This window comes from Arvicanthis niloticus, chromosome 22 (assembly GCF_011762505.2).
Source record: "Arvicanthis niloticus isolate mArvNil1 chromosome 22, mArvNil1.pat.X, whole genome shotgun sequence".
Classification (NCBI taxonomy): Eukaryota; Metazoa; Chordata; class Mammalia; order Rodentia; family Muridae; genus Arvicanthis; species Arvicanthis niloticus.
In genome coordinates, this window is record NC_133429.1 from 7,363,253 (window position 1) to 7,389,287 (window position 26,035).

Consider the following 26,035-nt stretch of genomic DNA (forward strand, 5'->3'; position numbering starts at 1 on the left):
TATGGTTCAGTTCAACCCAGCTGGTCCTCACTGTCTGTCTAGCCTGGATCATGTTCTTTGTTAAGAGCCAGGACAACGACTGAGATAGACGCTGGCCTCTGGCCGTGGAGCTCAGAGCTCATGACTGAGGTAGACGCTGACCTCTGGCTGTAGAGCTCAGAGCTCATGGAGAGTCAGAAGCTGATTCCCAACAGCACTGTGTCTTGCCAAAGACATGACAGTGGTGGGGGGAGTCTGAGGAAGGGTGCCAAGCCTGGAGGCGACGTCCCAGTACATAGGTGTCATACCTCTGCCTCCCCAAACCACAATAAACGGGCCCAGAAGTCAGTCTGAGCAGGGGTCAGGACACCCCCATGCCACTCTTCACCTTCATCACCACCAGTGGACAAATCTGCAAACTCTTGCTGTCAGGGTCACCTTTCCATTTATGGTGTAGAGCCAGAGGCGGTTGCTTGGCTCACTTTAGCTTTTAAACATATTGGTGTTTGAGCACACTGACAGGACGAGTATTTAGAGAAGCCTTAAGAGGATGGGGCTGAGTTTGCCCAAAAGACCTTGCTTAAATGCTGGCTCCAGTGTGTGGTAACCATGGTGTTTAATTCTATAAAATGAGGACAATGCAAAGAGATTAAGATTAAAGGAAACTAAGCATCACATGGTCAGTACACAGGGGAGTGCTCCTGAAGGTAGGAGAGTGCTCCTAGAGGCAGGGGAGTGCTCCCGAAGGTGGCTAGGAGGCAGATGCTTGAGTAGAGCTGTTTGGAATCTTACTGCTGTTCACTCACTGTGAAACATTTGGGCAGTTCCTCATCTTGAAATGCCTCAGTTTTTTATTTGCAGATGGGAAAAAATGAGAATTCTTACTTGGCTTGTCCATTTGCTCACTCAATAATCAGCTGAACATCTGTCTTTTCCATATCAGTCAGTCCTAAGTGATGGGGTCGGACAGGGAGCACGGCACAGCCCCCATGACATCGACACTTGAGAGTCAGTCTCAAGGTTAAGTTAGTGCACCATGTAAGTCACCGAAGAGAGTGCTGTTCCTTAGCAAGTGCACAAGGAAGTTAGCTGTTGCTGGGGGGGGGGGGGGGGGGAGGGGTTGTTGGTGGTGTTAGTTGGCTTTTGGTTTTGGATTTTTCCCCCTGGTCCTTTTACTTGTATAATCATTATTGTCGCCCTCAGTGACTAAAGCACAGTAGTCCAGACACAGAGTAAGAACCCCAAAGTCGCATCCAAAACCCGGTTCAAGGCTCTGCCATGTAACTCACTTGCTTACTGGCTTTGAGTAGTTTGATCAGTCTCATTAAGGCATCACGCCTTGTATCAGTGACTTTTCTCATCCCTGTGGTAAAACCTAACAAAACCAACAAAAGAGAAAGGATTTATTTGGCTCACAGTTCAAGGCTGCACTCTATCATGGCAGGGTAGGCGTGGCAGCAGGAGCTTGAGGTGGCTATTCCCAGGGTCAGGAAGCAGACAGTGATGAATTCTTGTGCTCAGTCTGCTTTCTCCTCTTTGCTCAGTTCAGGAACCCAGCCCACAAAATGGTACCCCTTTGCCCCCCAGTTAAGATAGGTCTTCCCACCAAAGATAACCTAATCTAAATAAATAATCCCCGGAGGCAGCCCCAGAGGCTAATCTTCCAGGCGACTCTAGATTCTGTCAAATTGACAATACTAGCCACCAAACCCTGCATCTACAATCGGAGAAAGATCAATGCACTTTTAAAGCCCACCTTCATCCTAAGCATCAGGACTGTTTGGCTCCTTTGAGAATTCATCAACCAAGCAAAGTAGAGCACACTGGCTGGCTGTCTCACTTGGGACTCATGGAGAAAAAAGACATACAGAGATCTTGAACTGTGGCTGCATTTACTTGGTTCCACTTTAAAAACCACACTGGAAATATGCAGTGAAAGAGATGTCCCCAGTGAGAGTGTCCCCAGCCAGGCACCTGTTTCCCATGGTGCTTCCCTGATTTCTCAGCACTTCCACACTTAGTCTCCTAACCTGAAGCTGAAGACAGGGTAGAGAGAGCAACAGGAGGCTTCATTTGATTAGTATGCAGTAAGTACACATGCCTATCACAGAGAGGCTGGTCAAGCTACCTACCCAATTTAGTTGTGGTGCAGAAACATTGAGATCACTGTATATGCACCATCCCTGGGCAGAGAACAAGAGATAGTAATGCCCTGGGCCTAAGGGTTGAGCAAGGCTTTCCAGAATAACAGCCATAACACAGATAATGCACCAAACAATGATGACCAGCAACGAGAGGAGAACCAGCGAGGAGACTTGACACGTATTGAGCTCTTAGCCAGTGCTATTAATGATGTGGTAAAGGCAGGATAAAGACAGTGACGTGCTGAGACATGTGATGAGGAGGGGTGACATGTCTGCTGGCAAGAGGCAGGGGGAGGGTTGGAAGGATCTTATCTCATCTGGGTCACGAAGAGTCGCACAGTCCAGTCTTCTGTGCCTTTAGGAATACACCTCTGTGGAACTACAACTTGAGTGTGTCTGTCTCTGCTTCATTTACAGTGTACCAGGAGTTTGACCACCTGCTGGAGGAACAGTCCCCCATCGAGTCTTACATAGAATGGCTGGATACGATGGTAGACAGATGCGTTGTGAAGGTTGGTAGGGCAGAACAGAAGGGGCAGCCATGGCTTCTGCAGATGGTTGGCTGTCTCTAGGACACCTAACTAGCATAGAATCCCAGAGTGAGCTAGCTAATACTCCTCACCATCCATGGAGTCCTGGGGTTCCAAGGGGGAGACCTTGTCCCAGTCCTGGGAGGTGGAGGGCACAGAGACAAGATTCTGAGTCTTCTATTCCTGATTCATCCAGGTCTGTGTCCCCCATTAGTGTACATAGCGTCTCGGGATCACATTTTATTAACGTGTTTATTCTGCTAAAACTGAAAAGATTTTTTTTTTTTTTTTTTTAAAAATCACAGCTTCACAGGCTTTGAAAGTGTGCAGGCCTTCCCTCATTTTTTCAGAGCCAGTAGTGGACAAAGGACTTAAGTACTAAAGCTGTTCACTTGTTTGTAGGTGGCTGCCAAGAGACAAGGGTCCCTGAAGAAAGTAGCCCAACAGTTCCTGTTGATGTGGTCTTGCTTTGGTACGAGGGTGATCCGGGATATGACCTTGCACAGTGCTCCCAGCTTCGGTAAGACACTCCCAGTGCCACACATGCTAGAACATGTGTACACACGCACGTGCACACACATATACACCACACACCACATACACACATCATACCCCCACACCACACACACACACACACACACACACACACACACACACACACCACAATATCCAAACACTTTTCTGGACTCTGCATACTGAGTCCAGCTCTGTGGAGTCTCACCCAGCCTCACTGGCTGTCTCTGAGACCACAAGGACATCATGAAGGCGTGTGTTGGGGTTGGAGCACTCCACTGTTTGGCTTTTCAGACAGTGAGGGGGCACTGACTGAATGCTAAAGGTGAAGTAGTGAAGCAGCCCTGTGAGGATGAGGTCTGCTGACAGAGAGACCTGCCAACACTTAAGGACATGTGGGTGGCAGTGGCTAAGCACTCTTCATCAGATGTCCCCAGTGTCTGCCATTCCATGGGGTCAATCTGCAGAACTCCATAGCTGTGGTTGATCTGAGACTGGGCCCAGATGGCCTTAGAGTTTAAGCCTTTGCAAACAGTGGGACTGACCCCTCAGGCTTATGTTCTACTGCTTTTTGTTAAAGATTGACTTTTGATGTTGTGATTAATGTTTCTTCAGCAATGCACTCTGGCCTACCCTCTAGAAGAGGGCTTTTGTACTCTCGCCCCTTCTTTTCTTTCTTTTCTTGGGTTCAAGTCCTCACTCACTACTCTCCACTGGGATGATGCTTGAGACCCACCTCCAGGTCCTGTCTCTACAGGCAGAAACCTGGTCCCCAACTCGGTGAAGATAGCATGCTACCTGTAGGACACAACTGCCTGCTTTTCAGCAGAAAGGCAGTATGTCTGCTCATCCACATTGCCCATGCCAAGGGAGGCAGAACCTGGAAAGACATTATCTGGATATTCAGAATTCTAAAAACACTGGCCTCTATTCTCCTGGTGTCTCTACAGGGGCTGTTGGTAAAGTTTCTGGGTAACTACTCCCATGCCGTCTTCTTCTGCAAGTATAGGCATGCTCATAATTTCAGATTAAGCCAATCAACCCTCAGCTTCCTCCAGGGTTTTAATTTGACATATTTCCATCTACCGTTTTATGGACCTGACACCGTTTCCCAGCTGTGTCATACAGTGAGTGCCACTGTCCCAGCCGCGTCATACAGTGAGTGCCACTGTCCCAGCCGTGTCATACAGTGAGTGCCACTGTCCCAGCCATGTCATACAGTGAGTGCCACTGTCCCAGCCGTGTCATACAGTGAGTGCCACTGTCCCAGCTGTGTCATACATTGAGGTGCCACCGCGGCAGACGCAGGTGTGTTCTCTAGGAAAGGCGTTGACACCCTGAGAGAGCCAATTTCTTCTGGGATTCTCTGAGCCTCGCCATGCTTCAGCTACAGATAGAAACTCTCTTTGAGCGGAGTATAAAAATGCTCTGGTCACTGCTGCCTGGACAGTGCCATCAGATGTGGCATTTTGATGACTTGCAGTCTCTGGTGGTTAATGTTAGCACATGTTACCCACAGCTCTGGAAAGGTCACTGTGTGTAACTGCCTTCTTGTGTGTGACTGCTTCTGCTTAGGTATATGGCTGAGTGGTATCTTGAGATTTTTCTTTTCATTGCTTCCAAACCAAAGGCTGGACCCTTTTCCACACAAGCACACGCATGTGCATGCACACCAAGAGAGCCATCCTCCTTCCTTATCCCTTATTCTCCATTTGTTGATCTGTAGAATCAGGATATTGCTGACCACTCCCATCATGCAGGAGAGGCAGGGGGTTTTCTTGTTGCTGCTGCTGCTGTTGTTTTAATTTGCATATCATTTGTTTTGGCTGAGTTAATGGTCAATGTAAAAATGAAGCCTGGACAAAAGAATTGTGATTTATCAATACCTTTGAATTTCTTCCTGAAATGTATGACTCTTTAGAATGGTTTGGGTGGGTTTATTTCCTCTCTAATCACACTGTTTTGCAATATACTGGAAACTCAGGTAAATGGCAAATATACATATATGTGTACATGAATATGTATAAAATTTTGATCACAGTCACCCAGACTTAGAGGAATAGCGCAAACAAGCCAAACAACTTTATTTTATCCACAATGGTGCTTTTAAATTTTTGGATTAAGATTTTTTTAAATGTAAAGAGATGAGAGAAAAGACTGCTCATTGGACAAACGCTAATACTAACAGATGGACTAATAGAACAGTGGACTAGCATCTTATCAGTGCCGAGGACAAATACTGCCAACTTAGTCAGAGCAAGGGCAACAAAAAGGCATATTCAGTTATATACATACATATACAGTTATATAGAGAGAATGTATATATATGATACATATACACACACGGTAAGGAGAGATATGTTAACCTGATTTCACTCTTACGGTATTTTCCAGCCTTGAGTGGGCTAAGACAATGCCTGCCTCTGAGTCCATTCAGCAGGCTCTGAAACGGTCCAGCTCATCGGACTCATTGTTGAGTTTTGCAGCTTGGGGCGACAGGCAAGTTGAAAGAATGTGCGGCAGACAAAAGCCCAGCTCCCCCTTTCTGCCTGTATGTGTCAAAGACCCAGTTGGTGGCTGTGTTTGGGTCATGCGTTCGCTGTATGAAAACAGCTAATTAGGAAAAAGAGCCCTCTGTTCCCTGGCCCCCTCCCCCAGCTGCAGGGGCCAGCTCTATGTATCTTATAACTCCTGCACGGTCCTCAGCATGGTGACTAGTGTGCCGGCTTGGCAGGCTGGCCGCTACAGTGATCTTGGGAAATATCTCAAAGGACCTTGTCAGACTCTATCTCCTCAGAACAAACCATTTGGAGGATAGTTGATACTTTCTTCTCCTTGGTTACTTTTCACTGTTGTCTCTGTAATTCCTTTTCTCTCAGTCTGTCTTTGGATCTGGAGTAGCCAGATTTTTCTACTGTAAACAGTGTCTCCAGAAGAAGTTCGCAAAGGTAACAGTGACAAACTTTGGTCCTGGTTCTATTGACCAAATGAAGGCTTCTGTCTCAAAAACCACTCCTCCTTAGTCAACTGATCTGATTTCTGTTCAGGGTACACCTGAGTTTTCCTTTCTCCAAATGCCCATTTATTTCATCGTCGTGGACATCTGGAAAGTAACAATAGTTTCTGACGTATTACAGAGTAAAACTATCTGAAGAGACAGCTGTTGGGGCGGGGCTGTGCGTCCTTCCACACGCCGCTTTTCTACAGGCTTGTTTTATTGTCCAGCATCAAAGCTCACCCTCCTGGCCCGGGCTGGGGCTGAGAGGCCCCAAGGGAGTGGCTCCCAGACCTGGTGCCTGTGATGGGAACTTCCAAACTGCTTCTCCACACTCAGGTGCTCTGGCTCCCCATTGCCCAGAGCCTGCTAAACATTAGGACCTGATGTTGCTCGTGCTGCTCAGGGCCTCTCCAAGGCCTGAGAGCGTGAATTTCCTTCCCTGGTATATGCCCAGAGAGTAGGAGAACTTGTGTGTTAAGAGAGTCAGTTTTTCCAGGGAGAGGGCATCCTTCTCAGCTCGAGTGTGTGCTCTTTCCAATTAGCCGCCCGACCCACCCGCCTTTCTAAGCTCAATACCGATGGGAACTACAAAATAATATTTATGGAAAGCCTAATAGATTTTAGACATTATATTAGCATTTTTTCCTATTACTGCCTCCAGTATGTCAGGTGAGGAAGCTGGGGCGGAATGTAATAAGGACTTCCCTAGAATTAGGTATACAATAAGGCAGACAGTAGCCAGCAATCGTTACTTTAACAAATATTTAGTAAATATGTAAGATCTTATGTCTTACTTTAACTCTTTAAGGCAGACAGACACAGGTTCCCTCCCTGAGAGCAGGAAGGGAGCTTATTGGATCTCTTTGCCCAGGCTCAAGGAGCTAGCATGGCAGACAGAGCTGGTTCAAGACCAGATCCATCAACCTCACTATAAAGCCCACTCATTCTGACCACTGTCATCTGGACTCACATGAATGACACCGAAGTACCAGACAACTTCATTTTATCCACAATGATGTTTTTAAATTTTTGGATTAAGATTTTTTTAAAATTAAAAGTGATGAGAGAAAAGAATACTCATTAGACTGTTGCAAATACTAACAGATTCCAGGAACAGTGGGGCAGCATCTTATAAATGCTGAGAACAATATCACCAACTTACTAGAGTGAGGGTGACAGAAAGGTGTATTCAGTTATATAAAGACCAAGAGAACTTGGCATCCACAAATATACATCAAAAAGTGAAGGCTGTAAAGGGATGCACTTTAGCAAGAAGAAAAATAGAAGCCACAGACAGGCTGGCACCCGAGAAACAGCCGTTTTCTGATTATCACTGCTACATAACAAATTACCCCAAAGCAAAGAGGCTGGTGACAGCCATTTCATCATCCGGACAGGTTCCTGTTATTGTACCTAGGGTGACTCGGGTCTGTATGTGACCATCCAAGAGTGAAGGTCTCATGCACACAGTGAGTTCCTTCACACTCTGTTAGCTCAAGAGTTCCAGGTCTCCTCTCCCCTAATCTTTAATGCAAAGGAATGATGCATGAATTGGGGGACCCTGTTTGACATGAACCATTTATGTAAACAAGTTTAAGTAGCTAATCCTTTCTACATTTGGTATGTGTGTGTATGTACGTACGTATGTATGTATGTATGTATGTATGTACGTATGTATGTATGGGGGGGACATGCCACAGCAAAAGTGTGCAGGTTAGAGGGCAACCCTTGGGAGTCAGTTCTCTCTTTCCACCAATTCCTAGGTTCTAGGAATTGAACTCAGGTCTTCAGGGTTGGCAGCAAGCACTTTACCTACTGAGACATATTAATGGCCCCCAAACTAATCTCTATGTATGTTCTTTACAAAGACAAAGCCAAGTTCTAGGGGAAATATAGACTGTGGAGTAAATGAGACATTAGTGCTCAAGGAGCAATTGAAATGTAGAGAGGTCTTTGTCTCTACTAGAACTACTAAATAACTTCAGATTGTCAGAAACGTGTATTTATATGTGCTTTTATAGCAAACACGTAGGGTGAATGTATAGGATGAATTAAGAGATTGTCACTATGGCGACATAATTATAACTTACAGAGGAAATGCAATACTATGAACTTCTAAGATATGGCAAGAACTGAGGCGGTGAAGACACAGAACATAAGTGGTAAAGTTCAAAACAGAGTGAGACGGTAGAAATGACCATCAGAGTAAACAAGGAAGTCTCTATTCCTGTGAGCACAGCAGGCAAACATACTCATATAAAATCCTTCATTCATGAAAATACCCCATTTAGAAGAATAAAAATTAAAACTAGAAAGCAATAACATATATTTTACGAGCTAATCTCAATTTCAAACCTGGTAAGAACAGCAGGAGAAATAAACCACTGTGAATCAACTACATTGTTTCCAACAGACGAGAACCCGAGAAAACCTAGTTCATCCAGGCTGTACTGTCTGGGACAGTCTCTCTCTGTGTCGCCCTAGATGGCCAGAAATTCACCAGTTAGACCAGGCTGGCATCAAACTCACAGAAATCCACCTGCCTCTGCCCTGTGAGTGCTGGGATTAAAAGTGTATGCCACCAGGTCCAGCCTTTTCTTTTTAAAATCACGGGTAATGGTGGGTGTAATGTCTCAGTGAGTGGGTAAAGGTGCTTGCTGCCAGATCTAACTATCTGAGCTTGACCTTTGGGACCTACAGACTAGACAGACTGACTTCTAGAAGTTCTCCTCTGACCTCCACATGTGCACAGTGGTACATGTGTGCCTTCACACCCACTCACTCATACACACACACACACACACACACACACACACACAGAGAGAGAGAGAGAGAGAGAGAGAGAGGAATCTACCAAAATCTCAAGTATAATTCAAAGCAGCAGCATCCCATATCCGTAGGCTAAATAGAAATGTCAGGTGGTCATCTCTATAGTTTATAGAGAAAGGAAAACATTTCTTTGCAGTCACTTTCCATGTATGACTTTGAGAAACTTGTAAAGTAGAACTCAAAGAGGCTATTAAAGAGTGTTTTAAAATCTCTACAACAAACAGTTCACTGGATGGTGATATATCTTAAGTTTTTCCATTTAAGGCACAGAAAGTCAAGAATAACGTCTCATACTCTCTAATAAACATGTACTAGAGGTCTACCAAATCAATAAGAAAAGGAAATGTATGGATTAGAAGAAAACCACAAAATCATCTATTTAGAGATACTATGATTGACAAAGAGAAGAGTCCAGGGGCTGACAAGATGGTTCAGTGGGTAGAGGGCTTGCTGCCAACCTGACCAGCTGAGGTCAATTCTCAAGACCCACCAAAGGTGAGAAGTGGGTCTCATACCTTGTACTCTGACCTCCACATGTTAACACACACACACACACACACACACACACACACACACACACTACATGTGCATACACATAATAAATAAACACAACAAAACTTTCTTTAACAAAAGAGTCTATAAGCTACTATAGCCTTGGGAATTAAGTTACATCCATTTTTATAAAATAATTAATATACATAGCACAACATTAAACTATTATTTAAAAATAGCATTATTCACAGTAAAAAGTGAGTCTAAAAAGGACCTTAAAATAATTCTGAAGTACAAGTGTTAAGATCTGCAAGGCTTTATGGCCAGGACTGGTGGCTCACACATCCCTGTTGTGTCAGCACTCCAAAGGCTGAGACCGGGGACCACTGCAGGCTCGAGTCCAGCTTGTGATGCACAGTGAGCTCAAAGCCAGCCAGAGCCACATGATGAGACCCTGTCTCAAAGAAACAGACAAAGGGGAAGAAGCCCTTCAAATAAAAAAAATATGGCTCCTGTTTAGAAAGATTCAACCTTCTCAAAAAGATGTTAATTCTCTTCGATGTATAAATTCAATGGACTTCCAGCTCACATCTTCAATTTCTTTTAATGTAACAACCTGATCCTTGAATTCCTAAGGAGACCTGAAGGGTTAGGAGAATGAAGATGTGGTGACGGGAAGGGTGAGCAGGCATAGGGACAGACTTGGCTGATTGCAAAGTGAGACAGGGTGGCATTCAACTTGAAGCCCAGAGACAGCAGAGACAGCCTGGCAGGAAGGGAAGCCGGTCTTCAGTCACAGATCCATACTTCTGGATCTTCAAGATAAGAGTATGGGGGACTTCTGATGAGACAGGAGAGGGACTCAGAATGGTGGATTTTCTATGACAAGAATTTTAGGGTGACTAAGATGAGATTAGATGCCCCACCTTCCAAAAAAGAAAACATCTACATGAAAAACAATAATGATGACAAAAATAGATCTTAAAACTTCTTCTAAAAAAATAGAAAATGATCACTTTATGATCTTGAACTAGGAAATTGTTTATTAAAAATCAAAAACACAAACACACACACAAAGAAGAAAGAATGAAGGAAAATACTGCCAATGTTGACATTTAAATATATATATATATATATATATATATATATATATATATATATAAAATTATATATGTATATATTATCACGGATCTTGAAAAAAATGTGAAAGAAGGCGCAGTGTGAGGTGGGGCCAGGCTTCCTCTGCTGGGTGTTTATTAGATACTATAAATTATCCACATGGAAATTTGGGGAAGTGACCCTGATACTTGTGTTTTAAACTGCCCTGAGTGAAAGTACCTCTAGTCCTGCCACAGATGGAGTGAATGTTGTCAGAGCCACTCTGTACTCTTGGATGGCCACAGGATAATTCATAATGGTGGCTCCAGCCCATCCACCAGCCTGCTCCCCAAGGCTAAGCCCCTCTCTGTGATCACCTGATCTCTTGGGAATTTCAGATTTATAAATAATAACTGCTCATGCCACCAGTTCTCCGTCTGTCACTTGAGACTTAGTTTTCTCACCATGTTCAAGGCTCAGTTCATGGAGCTGCAGCCATTCTAGGAATGACATACATTGGGGTTTTAAACTTGTGCTCAACAAGTCTCATAAGCAAAGCGAAAGCATCTCTAAAAGGGACAAGGATGGCAGAGGGATATTTTGCAATGGGTGTATCTATCAAATGATTAAAATCCAGAATACAGTGAAGCATGGTCTAACTAAGAGATCTATATGTCTGTCTGTCTTAACTATCTATCCATCCATCCATCTATCATCCATCCATCCATCTATCCATGGGGGGGGGGGCGCACATCCATCAGAGGACAACCTGTGGGAGTTGGTTCCCTCTTTCTACCATGTGGTCCCAAGGAAAGAACTCAAGGTGTCAAGCTTGGTACAAGGGCCCTTAACCATTAAGATATCTCCTTGGTCTTTAGATAATTATTTCTTAAAGCAAATATTCCAGTATATATTAAAAAATAAGAAACAAATACAAACAGCACTTTACAGAAAAGGAAATTGTAACGAACAATAAGCACATGAGAAGAAGTATGTCTGTGGTAATTAGGCTACTGCAAAGTTCACATCCTTTTTACCCTCCGCCTTACACTGTACTGGTGAAAGGCTAAACCATGCTGGTGGGCAATTTGGCACTGTCTGTTAAGACTGGATGGGCAGGTGTTCTTGGGATTTGCTGGTTGGATTTCTAGACCTGGATACTAGGAGCACAGACAAAAAAAAATGTTCATTGTAGGTGGTTTTCAAGCGTGGAAACGTGTCAACAACCTAGCTTTCAGCAGCAGGAGAACAGATAAACTGAGGCCGTTCAGCTGCGGCATCAGCAGTCAGCATCAAGTCCGTGGACCTACACATAGAAAAGTGTCAGGAGCAGGTTGTGGAATGTCATGTCGAGTATTTGTATCATTTACATCACACTAGAAAACTATCTGTGTGTTCTCTACAGAAGTAAGTGTACAGTAACAGTATAAAACACCCATGAACAATAACATATTCAAGATTAGTGATCATTCGAAGGGACAGACATAAAGAGTCAGGGAAATTGCAGAAAGGAAGGAAAGAAGGACTTACTCTTTCCCTTCAATCAGAAAACATCTGATTTAAATACAGAAAATGTTATGCATATCATAAAACTATGTGGTAAGTATACTAATGTTCATACTAGAATGCTTTCATCTTCTATACATTAGGAAAGTTAGGCCAGACTTAAGAAAATTCTAGATTCTATACAGATTTCTATACAAATTCTAGATTCTATACAGAAAATTCTAGACTCTAGATTCAAATACAGTTGAGTAGGTTACCATATTGTCTCCAGTACTTTTTATCATAATGGCTTTTGCTGATCACTAACTCTGGTCTGAGCAAGTGGTGCATACTTCCTAAGTTTCACCCCCCTACACACACACACACACACACACACACACACACACACACACACACACTAGCTGAAAAGGATAGAGCTGTCACAGTGCGGTTGGAAGGTGGAATAGCTTAGTCCAGTACGTACAGTAGGTAGCGTAGTAGCCTGTGCTTGACCGTCCCTTCATTCCTGTAATGTTTGTGTTCTGAGTCTCTGCTGTCCCCTGACACTGCTGGGCACAGAAGAGAAGACAGGAGGGGTCTCCTTAAATCCCTGTGTTACGGAGCTACAGAATCTTTTCCCTCCCCCCCCCCTTTCTCTCAGTCCCTCCCTGCAGGCTTTCTTCTGTATTTACCCGTCCCTGTGGCCATGACACCCTGGCACTGAACTGCTTCTTGCCCAGTGATCCTAATGATGGACTTTTAAGGATGCTGTAGCCCTTGTAAAGTCAAGTTTCAAGCATCTCTAGTACTCAGAGACCACAGCAGGATCGTAGGCAGGGGCAATAGCTCTACAAAGCTCCTGATGGAAGAACAGTGGACATTGGAGACCTATTGAATGCACGTTGATGGTTTCTAGGGGACTTTCTGGACAAGCACTGCTAGGCAAGCCCCCTCCTTTTTTTTTTTTTTTTTTTTTTTTTTTTTTTTATCACCCAGGGTTTTCTGTTCTAATTCATTAGTTCATAGATGTTCCATTCCATCCATGTTGACTTAGACCAACATCCTAGCAAATAATTTATGAATGCTTCAAGTATTTGATGTTATCTTTTGACTTTTTTTTTTTACTGTAACAGAATGAATCACAGTCACTGTATTTCTTGAGATAACAGTTATCATTTATTAAGTACCTAATGTATACTTAATCTGCACTGGAAGCTTCACTGATGCCCTTTTAGAGACAATTGCATGGCATCATAATTAAACAGCAGCTTCTGTTCTGAGTAAATGGGTTCAAGTCTGGTTCTGCCACTTAACTGTGTGTCTTTGCGTGTTTCTGTGACTCTTTGTAACAGAGTTCTATTTACCTCATATGGCTGAGGTGTAGATTATACACAGAAACCTGCGTATACACAGTAATATGGGCTAATGTACTGGTTGCCAAGAGCACTCACTCAGTGTGCATCTAACTCTGTCTTTCTTATGTAAGAGAACTAGGCAGGGGGAGCTGAAACAGAAATCCCAATGCCATCTGTACTGGATGGCTGTAGACCTCAGAGAATGCTGAGCACAGTCTGGTACACGGGACAGTCTTTAAAATGAAGGCTCACTCTCCTCCTTAGGGATTATCTACTTCAAAGGGAAGAGTACTCTTTGGAAAACCCCAAGTCTTTCCCATCTGGTACCTTTTCTAAAAATCTCCCTTGTGTCTCACAGACATTTATGGCAATGAGTCTGTGACTGTAGATTCACTATTTCAATTCTGCTTCTGGGATTATGCCAGGTACATTGGTACACACCCATGAACTAAAGGGCACGTTGCGGCCATGGATGTGTTTATAGGATGTGCTCCAGAAAGGATGGAAATGAGTGCCATTGTGCTGAGCTGGGCAGAGGAGGAGTGCCCAGGTCAGGCTGGGGCTGCTGGAGCCTGGCCACTCAAGCGCATTTGCAAGTGGTTCATGTGCACTTTTTTTTTTTTCATGATGGCATATGAATGGAGAGGAACTAATGGGCTTGGCTGGGAGTACGGCAAAGGTGAAGATTCCACGAGGGAGGGGCATGGATAACTGAGCATTGGTTGGGGACACAGCAGCATGCCGTTGGCCAAGTGGAGGGTGGCACGACGCAGCATGACTAACTTCCTGTCTGCTCTCTCCACACCAGGGTCTTTTCACCTAATTCACCTGATGTTCGACGACTATGTGCTCTACTTGCTAGAATCTCTGCACTGTCAGGAGCGGGCCAACGAGCTCATGCGAGCCATGAAAGGAGAAGGAAGCACTGGTGAGTGGAGCTTTATAGGAGTCTCAGGGCTTAGCAGTATGACAGATAGAACTTGCCTCTGTTTCCTTAAGTCCACACAACCAAGAATTTAGCTGTGCTGGGCGGGTCAGATGCTGAGAAATCAACAGTCTCTTCCTCTTTAGAGTGGGCACTTGGGTGCATGGAAACCATCGAAGAGTTTTAGGCAAGGACTGACCAAGAGGACACAGATTAGAAATCCGGTTTCTTTTTTATTTTTGTTCTTCAAAGGCCAGCGGCCTTGACTTTGAGATCTAAGAATATACCTTTTCTCTGATTGTAGCAGAAGCCCAGGAAGAGATTATCTTGACAGAGGCTACCCCACCAACCCCTTCACCAGGCCCATCATTTTCACCAGCAAAGTCTGCCACATCTGTGGAGGTGCCACCTCCTTCTTCCCCTGTCAGCAACCCGTCCCCTGAGTACACTGGCCTTAGCACAGCAGGTAAGGGGGCGGGGAGTCTCTGAAGTGTTGGGTGGGGAGTACATGTTGAAAGCAAGAGATTTCTGGGAAATGGGTCTTCCTCAAAGCACAGAAAGGAATAGCAGGACTTAAGATTTCTGGATTTGTCAAAGGCTTACAGGTCTCAGATTATTTATGACTACATCTTCCATATGTTGCTGTTTTCAGTTGGCAGATTAAACATATGATAAATCTCTATTCCCCAAGGTAAGCCACAGGAACTATTAAGATGTCATTTAAGGTAGTACACAGGCATCCTTGAAAACAAGAAACATGGACTCAAACCTGAGCAATGTCTCTGGGAAGGTAGCGAGGCAAGAAGCCACGCCAAGCCACAATGGGACAAATTGAGGCCAAGCTGTTAACAGGGATGATCTTGGGCCAAGCTTGGACCACACTGAACATGACTTGTAGAGCCGATGACGCTAGGTTGTTCAGATGGGAGACCCACAGCCCATACGCACACTGTGTTCTCACAGGCTAGCCACACCCAAGAATCGCCAAAAGCCTCAGTAAACACATGTACCTGAAACAAGTGAAGGAACCCCAAAGAGATACTTGTATATCATTGTTCATAAAAGTATGTATAATAGTCAAAGGTAGAAAGGACCCACTGTGTATCCTTTGCCCATCAATGGGTGAGTGGATATAAACGTAGTATACGGTACAGTATTTCTAACTCTAGTATAACATAACATGACTGAATCTTGATGGTATTGTGCTAAGTGAAATGAGCTAGATATTAAAGGACAGGTGTCTGACTCTACCTGTACAGGGACCCAGAGTAGTCAAGATCAGAGAGTGAAATAGCCTTTAGAGACAGGGGACATACGGACAGAGTTTCAGTTTTGGAAGATCAAAAACTCTGGAGATGTATGGTGACAGCAGATGCATAACCCAACATGTGTCTTAATGTAACTAAGCCAAAAGTGGTCAAATTGAAAGGTTTGAGGTTAAGATGTTTTATCACAATAAAAAAAAATCACATCATTGCTGAAAGCATAGCCCACGAAAAAGGAACAGCATGGCACAGTAGAAAAAGGAGAGTTATATATTCATTCATGAGAGTCAGAGATCTTCAAGAAAAAATAGGTGCTCTTGAAAGAGAAATTTCAATACATAGGTTGAACAGAAAGCAAAATACAACTGAAGGAGAATTAGTTAAAAGAATGAGCTGAGATTCTCTGATAATGCAATCAATATAAGTTGATAAAGAAATGTTAAGCATAAAAACTATGTTAAGAGAAGAAGCTGACATATTCAGGAATTATTGTTGGGAAATGGTCTCGCTGTGTAGCCCTGACTGACTAGAACTGTGTATAAACAGACGAGGTACCTTTCAAGTTTGTGGCGATCCTACAGCCTATGCCTCCTAAGTACTAGGATTACAGGTGTGTGCCTGCCTAATATTCACTTTAAAAATAAAGGTTCCAAGAAAGAACAGGAAGTGGAGACATAGCTGGGCATAGTGACTCACGGTTGTGCTCTCAGAGCGCACCAGGCTGTAGGAGGCTGTACAGAAGGAGGACTGCTGAGGGTGTGAAGCCATACTGAACTATAGAGTGGGTGGGCTGGGCTCCACAGTGAGCCCATAGCTCAAAAAATACAAAATAAAGGAAAGGAAGAATGGAAAGAGAGAAGGAAAGGGACCAGGTAAGAAAAGGGGGAAAATTGCTGCTAGAATAAAGGAAAGAGAGAGGAAGGAGGGAGAAAGGAAAGAGAGAGGGGGAAGAGGGAGAAAGGGAGGGGAAAAGAGGGAAGGGGAAGGAGAGGGAGAGAAAGAAAGAGGGAGAAGAGAGAAGAGGAAGTGGAGGGAGAAGAGAGAGGTGGAGAGGAGAGAAAGAGGAGAGGGAAAGGAAAGAGAGAGAAAAAACAAGAGAGGGTAAGGGAAGGAGGGGAGAAAGAGAAGTAAGAGGAGAGAGGAAAAGGAAGAAGGAAGAGGGAAGAAGTGGAGGATAGAGAGGGAAGGGACAAGAAGGAGGTAGAGTGGAGAGGGAGAAGAGAGAAAGAAGAGGGAAGAGGAGAGATGTAAGAGGGGTAGGGAAAGAGAAGGGAGACAGAGGGAGGAAAGGGAGAAGAAGAGAGAAGAGAGAGGGAGGGAGAGGGACACACAAACATACACAGAGAGAGAAAGAGAGAGAGAGAGAGAGAGAGAGAGAGAGAGAGAGAGAGAGAGAGAGAGAACATACTAATAGCCTAATGGTTTTATAGAACACAGAGATAAGACTTAGGGCAACAACTTTCTTTCCTTGAATCCTGAGATGATTAAATGGAGGTGAGGATGAGGATGGAATTTATTGCTAAACTCATTGAATAAAATCAAAGACATCTCATCTGCCCCAAAGAAAACAGATAATCACCAAAGCAGACCTAGATTGATACCAGATATCAATCAGTGACATAATGTACTTAATGCAACTAAGCCAAAAATGTTCTAATTGGTAGACGTTAGATTAAGGTGTTTTATCACATCCCCCACCAGAGGAACAGCATAGCACAGTAAAAGAAAAAGTGAGAGTTATATATTCATGAGAGTCGGAGATATTCATGAAGAAATACGGAGCTATTGAAAGAGAAACACATAGGTTGAACAGAAAACAAAAGCCAACTGAAAGAGAATTAGTTAAATGAGCCAAGAAATTCTCTGATAATACGTTCAGTGCAAAGCGAAAGAGAAACATTTAAGAACTATGCTGGTATCAGACTCAGTATCTGATGCAGAATTTTTAACATGCCTTGAAAACCTTCCATACAGAATGCCCACTGTATAGGTGTTACGTGTGTGAGAAGGGTCAGGTGTGAGTGCATGCATACATAGATAGATGTTCTCAAGGGGTCAGGTGTGAATACATGTATATATAGATAGATGTTCTCAAGGGGTCAGGTGTGAGTACATGTATACATAGATAGATGTTCTCAAAGGGTCAGGTTTGAGTGTATGTATTATACAGAGATGTTTCCAAAGGGTCAGGTATGAGTGTATGTATATATTTATGTTTCCAAAGGGTCAAGTCCTACCTATGCTGAGCATTGTGCTTGATATGAATATGCCAAATCCTTGTTACCAAAAGACCACCCAAGGATGAGAGAAACATGCAGTCATCATAGGAGTTGGCACCATCACAGTATAAACTAATGCTACAGGGCTCTCAAAGGAGAGTCTGTGCATGGAGATATCAGGGGAGACCTCGAAAAGGGGAGTGGAGGGTTAGGTAAGGTGCCGTGGCATCCTATTTAATACTCAAGCCTCAAGTCTTTTCATTCAACTCCTCTGTTAGTAAGGATAGCCTTGGTGCTGTAAGTGTATAGGGAGTTATTATAGCAGAAACCCACTTCACACATGCACACAGCATTGGTGGGGAATTCTGTCACAAGGAAACCATTTTGAACACAACCATTTGAAAATGCCCATTCTTCCAATATTGGGTTCCACCAGATCTAGTGGGTTCCCCAGCCCTGCAATAGCAACGCCTTCACATAACTAAGCAGCCGAGCCCATGGGAAGGAAGTACCCGCAGACACACTGCTTGGAGACTCTGGGAATCCAGTTCAACCAACCTTCAGGCGGGCAGTTCTGACACTCACTAGGAAGAGGACTTACAGAGGAACAACAGTTTTTGCTCACTGACAACCAAAAAAGAAGTACGCATGAACACTGTGCACACTTCTCCAGCACTCAAGGGTTCTTCCTAGATGGGAAGTATTAGATCACCATCTCCTGGGTCTTCTGCTTTGCAAAGGAATCAGTGGGACAGCAGGAGCTACCAAGAGCCATTTCCCTGAATCATGCTCTGGATATGCCCACCATCACCAAGGCAACCCACCGAGTCATTGCCATCCTGAAGTTTTGCAGAGGTAACAGTGTGACTGGAGTGGAAGGCTCCTTCCCAGAAGGACACATAACCCAGGAGGTGTGGAACAGGAGGGTGTGAGGCATGAGGTATGCGTAGGGAAGACTAACAGGAGCATATTAGATGGAGCATGTTAGATTTGTCTGCCAGTGAGTCTGCTTGGCTTTCTTTGTAGCGATTTGGAGGCCTCAAGGTAGGGGCAGGCGTGATAAGTACCAAGGCCATAGGAATATCATAAAAGCATTGAGAGGTTTCTGTGCAACGTGCTGCAGGTCATAAAAGGAGCTTCTTAGAAATACAAATGTGAAACAGGTTCTCTTCAGATGACTGCAGGCTTTGAAGATTCTGGCACATTCCAGCTTTGTTCTCAGGTATCTCCAGGGGGCACTAAAAACGTCATCTTACATAAAAAGTATGTACACTATTTTTCTCTAGTACCACTTTTCAAATACTCCATGGATCAAGTCTAGATCCATAGACTGGATCTGGATGAGCAATGGGCCATGGTCTTAGAAACATGCATAATTTCCTAAGAAGCTGCATGGTTTTAAGCACATGCTATAAATGCATTATTGTAGGATTCTTAGATCTAGGGCCTTATGCATACAATTATTGAATAATACTGTAAAATCAAAAAACAATTTTGCAAATCTAATAAAACATAGCAGTCGTGCTCTTTTAAAAAGTTAACTCACTATATGACTTTCATACCCAAGTAGTTTTATTAAATTTCTGTTTTCCCATCTACTTCCCAAAAACTTAAAAACAAATAATTACACTTATTTGTGTGTGTGCATGCACACACATGTTTGAGTATGTGTGTGTGCACTTGTGGGGAGGTCAAAGGCAAACGTGTAGTCATTGATTCTCTGCTGCTAGCATCCGAGTTCAGGGATCAACCTCAGACTGTCGAGGTTAATGGCAAATGCATTTCCTGCTGAGCTATATGAAATCCAAAATACGGGCTGAGGATGTAGCTTAATTGGTAAAGGTTAAAAAGGTTAAAAGTAAAAATGCTTGGTTAGCATTCATGAAGTCTTGGGTTCAGTTCCTAGCATAAACTTTGAATGTTGGCACACCTCTGTAATCACAGAACTCAAGAGGTGGAGGCAGGATCAGAAGTTCAAGGTTATCCTGTGCTACCTAGTAAGCTTGAGGCTAGCCTGAGCTACAGAAGACTTTGTCTCAATAACATTAATAACAAACCTAGCACCCACATCAGGAAGCTCACAACAACCTGTAACTATCACTCCAGGGAATACTTCTTATGGGGCACACACACACACACACACACACTTATAAGTAAAATTAAATCTTTAACAACAAACCCAAAACAGATAGCAAGAAAAAAAATTAGCATCAAAGGATGTGAAATAAGCAAACTTTGGCTAACACAGTTTCCTCCCCGACCCCCAACCTCAAGTGAAATTACCTGTGACCTAGTTACTTTGTTGGATCTCAGACATATTCTGAGTATCATTGATCAAATGATGCATTATCAGGTTTGACCTAAGAGTCAAGGCCAGCCAGATGCCTGAGCCTTTTCATCAAACTACTGTCTCCTACTGGATGGACACTTCCTCATTTTTCCACCATGAAAAAAAAAAAAAAAAAAAAAAAAAAGAACAGTTCTCATGTCTGTTCGGCGAGCACGAACTATTAGTCCATGGCATATAACCCTGTGGCATCCTTTGATGGACGGATTAGGGAAGACTCAGCTGCACAGTGAGTTATAACTCTCCAGGACAACAGTTTCTCTACTTAATCATGTCCATGTCTAGGTCTGTGTCCATGCAGACATATTTTTAAACACGTTGTCTTAAGGCAGTGCCATGAGTTTTAAACAAGTGGAGGTAGTGGTAGCAGTAAGGAAAGGATAGGAACAGGCACCGAAACCTGAGGCTGGTCAAGACCAGAGTGGAGTGGTTTACTAAAGCCTTTGGGCAACACTCGGTAAGAGACCAGTTACAGGACTCCACAACAACAGATTTCCACTGGGTAAAACCTGGCCTATTTGTTTGTCCTCTACCCACCTGGAACTTTGTGGCCTGCCTCCTGCCTCGTGGCCAGGCAGAGTTCAGGAACTTAGGGGAAGGGTGCTCCTTTCTGCCTTGTGGTCATGGCAGGTGGTGTCAAATTGATCAGTCTATTTAACGTGACTTTAACGTGACATCAGGCTGCAATTCTTTAATGTCATTTAAAACAAAATGTTAAGCTTAGACTCTGTCTGGGCAGGCCACTGCAGGGCTCTAAAAGCCCCATTTATGATGTCATTTTAAGTGTTCCCTCCTTTGGCACTGACAATAAAAGTTAACTATTAAGCTGGTGTTTTCAGCTTCCCACCCAGGTTCCCTGCAACACAAAACCTGCAAATTCAATCCCTGGGAAGTTAGGTTGCTCGATGAAACAGGGGGATTCCTCCCAAATGGCCCTGACTGTAGAACATCTGGCCTGCCCAGCTGCACTTTCTCTGCAGCAGCTGAGGCTGTCACAAAGATAACTGAGCCCCTCCGACTCTCCCAATAACAAAAGCTCAGTCACACTGAGGCAGGCTAAGCCAAGCAGCTCCCAATGGTGGGCACTGGTGACTCTTTTACAGTGACTTCCTCCCCCTCCGCCACAGCCCCTCCCTCCTCTTTAAAGGAATGGAATTAGGAGAAATGAATCAGGACAGGAGGGACAAAAGAATGTTTCAGGCATGCTTTGATTTCCCTCGATCCATCACACACTGACTTTCCCTCCATTTGTTCTTCAATTATTCCTGTGCTAAGTGCAGATTCCGAGTTTAGTCTGTAACCAGCCTCGGAGGTCCAGAAGTGGAAACAAGACAAAACAGATATGGCCACTGCCCTCAGTGGTACTTAGCTTCCAGTGGGTAAGAGTTAACATAGGAATAAACTACCAGGTAAATATGTAACTCCAGCTGGCCGGAAGAGGTGTGAATGAAAAGAACAATGTGGTGTGGAAAAAGTATAACCCGGAGGCTGCCCAACTTGGTGAATAGTGAATTCTAAGGAGGTAACATCTGTCACAGAACTGGCCAATCACAAGGAGCCAACCATATAGGAGATGGGGAGGGGCAACAGGGACATCTTGTACACAGGCTCTAGGCAGAAAGAGCTTGGCATAATCAGGACTGGCTGCAGTGTGTAAGGGATAAGCACCAAGAGAGGCAGTCAGCATGTCTTTCTGGGAATGGGCTCATTTGTTGCCCTGGTTAGTTTGGTCAGTCTGATATTGACCATGGAGTAATTACTTCAGTAACTTAAACACACAAGGCTTCCCATGTCAGTGGGCATGCTCCTTAAACCACAGCTGTCCCAAGGACTGAGGAGGCCATGGGTGCACATTAATACAGGCATAGGCAGATCTACACACATAATCTTTTTGTCTCAGACTTGCTGGTTATAAGAAATGTTTTGTTAAGTATCTCAGAAAACACCATTATTCAAATAATTTTTTTATTATAGTAATTAAAAAACAAACAAAACAGACCCCAAAACTTGTCCTGTCAGGGCTAGAGAGATGACTCTGGGGTTAAGAACATTGGATGCTCTTCCAGAAGATCTGTGTTTCATTCCCAGCCCTCAGATGACATTCTGTAACTCCCAATGCCATGAAAACAGTGGCCAGACAGAATATGTTACACACGGTTTATACACGTTTTAAACTAAAAATCCAAGCTGTTTGAAACAGTAAGCACTAACTACCTATGCAGCTAGTTCAAATAAGGAACTGAACTTATCACTGCATTTAGTTTTCCGTAATTGAAGTCTGAACAGCTGCAGGTGGCTTAGTGGCTAGGGTCTGGGGCAGCATGCTCCAGACTTTCCACGTGCTCACCAGAGCTTATTCCTGAGAAAACTGCAAGCAAAGCTTAGGTGAGATTTCAGGTGGGGGATATAGGCTCATCGACTCAATCCAAGATCCAAAGGAGAAGGTATAGCTGGATGGTTGGGGACACAGGGCCAGTTTACACAAGTGGCCGCAGAATCTCACAGCTTCTGGGGCAGGGGCTGTCACTCTGTGGTGGGGTGCTTGCTTAGCATGTGATTCTATTACCAGCCACTGGAAGCAAGATTTTTATTTTAAGCAGGATATATGACAGGAAGCAACGCATTAATAGAGCCTTGCTTCTTGGTGCTCAGTCCATGGATCAATGGCACTGTCCCCTCTTTGAGACCTCTTACTAAGGTAAACGTCCCGCTGCTGACTTAGGGGCTCTGGATCTGCATTTTACCTTCTCCAGAGGTCTCCTCTAGAGTTCCCAGGAATTATGGTTGCTATGGAAAATGCGCTGGAGCCAGGGCAGTCCTGCACTCAACATCCCACCTATGCACTAACCTGAGCAAGTCCCTTCACCTTCTTGGGACTCAGGTCCCTCATCTGACAAAGGATGTTTAACAAGTCTGGTTTGTGGTGATACATGTCCCAGTACTTGGGACTAAATTTGAGGCTGAGGCTGGAGAAAGAAGTCCATGTGTTCAAGGCTATTCCTGGGTTGGAGATCCTGTCTCTCATCAAAGGAAAACAGTACAGAAAAGGGAGGCCCGCAAACCCTGTTGTGAAGATTTAAAGGAGTCAGGGTGGGCAAAGAGACATACATGGACATGTTCCGGTTTCTGTTGAAAGAACATTCACTAATTCAAGAAATTACTGACTGCCTTTTTTCCCAAGCGTTCTCTCTGTCCTGTGCTGGCAAACCCCATCCAAAATGAAAGCCACCTTGAGGAAGAATGTTCTTTTGGGGATGGAAAGAAAATGGTCCCTTATTGTGGTTTCAACACCATAAAAGCAGCCATCAAGTGCCCCTTTATAAAGGGGATCTTATAGAATCCTGAAGAACCAGGAGGCCTGGCCACTGCACTGGTTCTCAGACCTTTGAACACACTGGGGTTATGTGAATGGCATGAAGCTGGAGGAACAGAGAAAGTATGGGAATTAGCAAATGGGAAGCCCGTTGTTTAACCAACACATCAGGAGCGTTTGGGCCATGTCGGCTTTTGCTTTGTTATGTCCCTTAAAGCACAGCCATTACAGCTGTGCTTCTCACTGGAGGTCCCCCACACAGGAGCTGGGATCCAGGGATGTTCTCTCTGCTCCCCAGGCAGAAACTGCTTCTCACCCAAGCCAGTAGGTGCTAATCTGCTTAAGGCTGCCTGAGTGGATGCATTAGATTGCTGGCACATGGCCATTTAGAGGTTTTGTTCCCTGGACCGCAGGGGCCCATTTTCCCAGGAGCTCTAGCAGCTTTTGTCTGATAGTGGCTATTCCTAGCAACCTTGGCTTCTTCAACTACAAATTCAATGCAATCAAAATGTACTGAACACCTACTACTTGGCAGGCCCTATGCTGGGGCCACAGATGTGAATGAACAGCTGCGGGGCTCTAGGGGTTCAGACAAAAGTTATACTTCTGCTGCATTCCCTCAGGTGATGAGACCCCCTGAAGTCTTTACTGCTTTCAGGGGCAGGGGCGGGGACATGAGGGAACCTCTGCCTTTCTTGATTGTCCCTTTAAATAGTCACAGACTTTGGCCACTCCCCTGAGGTCCCAGGACTTGAAGGGCTAAGTACTTGCTTGTTGTGACTGGCTCATTATTCTTTCAAATCTCATCCCCTCCCATTACAGTTCTGGTAGTAAATCTATTTATGTTTTATGTATTCTGACAGAAGTGCTTTGCATTCATTATAGAAAAACAAAGAACAAAACAAAAAATTTAAAAATTGTCAGCCTTCCCACCCAGAAATAATCCATTTTAATAAAAAGGGGAAAAATTTTAAATTATAAGAGTGCCATAACCTCCTGAATTTTTTGTGGGCTTGTGTGTGTATGTGCGTGTGTGGTCTACATATGGGCACATGATTTATACATTCATGCACATGTGGCCAGAGGGGTATGTCAAGTTTCTTCCTCTTGTTCTTTACCTTGGTTTTTTTTTTTTTTTTTAAAGAAAGGTCTCTCTCTGACCCTGGAGCTGGAGCTGGCTGGCCAATGAGCTCCCCCGAGCTGGGAACACACACACACACACACACACACACACACACACACACACACGTGTGCAGTCACTTCTGGCTTTTTACATCCATTCTAAATCTGAACTCAGGCCTTCAGAATTGCACAAGAAGCACTTGACCAATAGAGCCATCTTCTCAGCCCCTCTAAGGAAAATTTAAGCATAGAGAAGAAGGGAACCACGTCTAATCAGTCGCCTGATGTGATTATTTGGAGACTTTTCTCTTCTGAACATTGTACAGTTTATGAACGATTCCTAACAATTGGCCTATGAAGCCACTGTTTCTGTGGGGAAGAACACGACAGATGTGAAATGCAGAAGGGCACCAGTGACTTCACAAAACATACTCTTTAGAAGTTTGCTATAACTGGATACCTCACAGTCTCTAGTCAAGCATTCCATCCCTAGCAAGCTGGTTTTTTCATTACTGTAACAAGTAACCAAGACAATGTTTACAAAGACCAAGTTTCCTCAGGCTCAGTTTTGAAGGTCTTAAGTATGCCCTCCTGCTCTGGGCTTGGAGTGGCACATTATGGCTGAAGCCCAAGGTGAAACAAAACTCTTCACCTCATGGCCAGGAAGTGGAAGAGAGGGAAGAGAAGGCCAGACTCCCACAATCCCCTTCATGGGCATGCTCTCGATGACCTAAAAACCTTCACTGGGCCCTGCCTTTTAAACAGTCTAGGGACCAAGCTTTTAACACATGGACCTTAAGTCCCAGACTATAATCTACATATCATCTGAGCAGTAGGGAGGCTGGGGCAGGGGGATTGGGAATTGGAAAACAGCCTGGGTTACACAGCAAGACCCTGTCTCAAAATAACAATGAAAAACATAGTGTCTGGTGATAAGATCGATCCAAGAAGCTTGCCTTTCTTCCTTAACATTTGCAATGCGAGACATAGAAATATACTTTAAGGACATTTCAAGAAGGTTGGGGAGATGGCTCTGTGAATGGAAGTCACTTCTGCTTAAGCCTGGCTACCTGAGTTCAATCCCAGGAACACACGTAGAGACAAAAGGAAAAAAAAAAAAAACAACTCCATTAAGCTGTCCTTGGACCTCTGCATGCAGGCAATGGCATGTTCCCCAATGTTTAAAAAGATAAGGAGAGAAGGAATATATTTTGTGGATGTGTAGTCAGGTGTGGGGGAAGGGGATGCCTCTGTGGGCCCATGATAAAGCATCACTTCTGCCTGAGGGACCAGCCACAGGACAATATAGTATAGAATAGAGTTTATTCAGAACATGAGGAGGGGAGTGAAGAGGGTAGTAGAGACAGAGAGAGAGGGAGAGGGAGGGAAGAAGGAGAAGAAGGAGAAGAAGGAGAAGAAGG

General features: G+C 44.1%; 1 protein-coding gene across 5 annotated transcripts in view; it reads left to right on the forward strand.

Moving 5' to 3' along the window:
* The window catches only part of Rfx4 (regulatory factor X4), a 151,713-nt gene that overhangs the window by 109,675 nt on the left and 16,003 nt on the right, over positions 1–26,035 (forward strand). For all 5 annotated transcript variants that reach the window (XM_076919781.1, XM_076919784.1, XM_076919782.1 and 2 more), the window contains 4 exons: positions 2,541–2,635; positions 3,056–3,173; positions 14,232–14,351; positions 14,653–14,814. In XM_076919781.1, the coding sequence (XP_076775896.1) occupies positions 2,541–2,635; positions 3,056–3,173; positions 14,232–14,351; positions 14,653–14,814 (495 nt within the window). The remainder of the gene's footprint in view (positions 1–2,540; positions 2,636–3,055; positions 3,174–14,231; positions 14,352–14,652; positions 14,815–26,035) is intronic.